At 42.3% G+C, this 1,875-nt stretch overlaps 1 protein-coding gene across 1 annotated transcript; it reads right to left on the bottom strand.

Moving 5' to 3' along the window:
• Positions 1 to 916: 916 nt before the first annotated feature.
• On the bottom strand, positions 917 to 1,240 carry LOC104628819 (G protein-activated inward rectifier potassium channel 2-like). Its single transcript, XM_010297523.1, has one exon. It carries the CDS (start codon positions 1,238 to 1,240, stop codon positions 917 to 919), a length of 324 nt encoding a protein of 107 aa, XP_010295825.1.
• Positions 1,241 to 1,875: the final 635 nt, after the last annotated feature.

The following is a 1,875-nucleotide window of genomic DNA, read 5'->3' as shown; positions in this document are numbered from 1 at the left end:
ACTTTTTCACAGTATATCAGTAACTATGTTACAATTTCTCTACCCTGCCCTCTCCCAGACTTATGGCTTTTTAGAGTCAGTAAAACGATCTGTTTGGCAAACAGTGAGGTACTCTAAATAGCTGCCAGTCTGGTACACTGAAGAAAATGTCATGCACTAGAAGAGCCATAGATATAGGGGAAAAAAAAAATCAGTATTACAATCCAAATATTAGAAGAGAAATGCCTACTCAATGGGTAGTTAGTTTTTGCATCCCAATATTTCTAGAATTCTGTTTCTAAACCTACATTAATTACACATCTATGTACATTATTTAGAAGTTCTTTACTACAGTACTTTTGTACATGCGGTGTTTATTACTAAATGTAAAGAGAAATTAATTACATAAGGCATATGTACAGTATCGTGTTGGATTGCAGATCCCTCTGCTCACCTTCATCTTAAAGCTGCAAGGCCCACTTCATAGAGGCTTGTCACTCAGCATTTGAAACTGTTCTGAAATACATAAAAACTGGAGCCAAGGCCCCATTACTTTGACGAACGTTAATTAGTCTTTCCTTTTAAATCCCATATACATATTCCCATTGCTTTTGGTTATTTTTGTTGTTGATGTGACTAAACCTGGAGGTCTGAACTCAGAGAGGTGCCGAGGAAGCCAGCAGTCAATACCAGGGTGGGGATCGAGATTCCACCATTGATAATGGGTATTGCAGCTTTAACCCACGCCTTTGCTTACTCTGTGAATCTCTTGAGTTGAAATTGGGCAGGTAGATATTTTGCATCTTAAGCATTTATTTTCCCGTAATTAAGAACAACAAGGAAGGAAAAAAAGAAAAAAGGCGTGTTGGAGAAAGAAGAGGGGAGCAAAGAGGGAGAAGGTAAAGGATGTGGTGTGGCCCTTACGCCTCCAGTGGTTCTACACTTTGGACTCATTCTCCAAGTTGGCCACATCACCGTTTCTTTCATTTTGGTCTTCTTGATTCTTTTCTTCCTCTTCAGTTTCCAGCTCAGCATGCTGGTCCAGCTTGCTGGAAACAGACCATGTCAGGGGCAGTTCTGCTCGACTGGCCATTTCTGCCAGCTCTTTGGCACTGTAAACTGGTGTGTTGGTCTCATACGTTTCATGAAAACTGTTGTAATCAACTTCATAAAATCCATCCTCCAGGGTGAGGACAGGGGTGAAACGGTAGCCCCACAGGATCTCACTCGTGATGTATGAACTCCGAGCTTGGCAGGTCATACCTGTAACAGAGAAGGAAGAAGTGCTGTAATAAGGACCCACTGCTTTCCCAAATCCTTAATTATTTATTCATATAGGCAGAGAAGTGTTTGTAGAAAGACACGTGCCAAAAAAGAAGTAGGTTTGACATCATACGAAGTTGAGCTTAGAAAACAGTTTTACAATGTGTAACCCGTTTGATGCCCTTTCCTTCTGTGCGTGTATATAATGTGTCGAGTCTCCGAACAAAGATAAATATTTCTTCATTAAATGCAGTTCTTCTTCCTGTGTTTCATCAACGAGTAACTCACCCCCCGACGAGCCTCAGGTGGCTTGTTGAGAGCGTACGTGACTCGCATCGTGCCATGCTTCTGTTCCCTGGTGTGTAATGAACCCACGCGGCCACGTTCAGCCATTGCCCAGGCTAATTGAGGAACTTACGCAAACGCTTTGTCTGCTGGAGCTAACCCCAGAGCCTGTGGTCCATGGGTTGACTTGGTTCTCCTAAAAGTTGGAGTTGCCTTTTAAGTTACACTGCCTTGAGGTTTGGGCTGGTGGCCAATGCACAAACATCAGCAAAACTCCTGAAGGTCATTGTTGATGGTGTTGGTGTTGAATTTGGATAACTGGGACTAACTTCTTTGTTATCTTCCCTT

Source organism: Phaethon lepturus, unplaced genomic scaffold (genome assembly GCF_000687285.1).
Source record: "Phaethon lepturus isolate BGI_N335 unplaced genomic scaffold, ASM68728v1 scaffold52451, whole genome shotgun sequence".
NCBI lineage: Eukaryota > Metazoa > Chordata > Aves > Phaethontiformes > Phaethontidae > Phaethon > Phaethon lepturus.
Note: the sequence above shows the minus strand (reverse complement) of the source record. Positions and strands in the feature narration are given on the sequence as shown.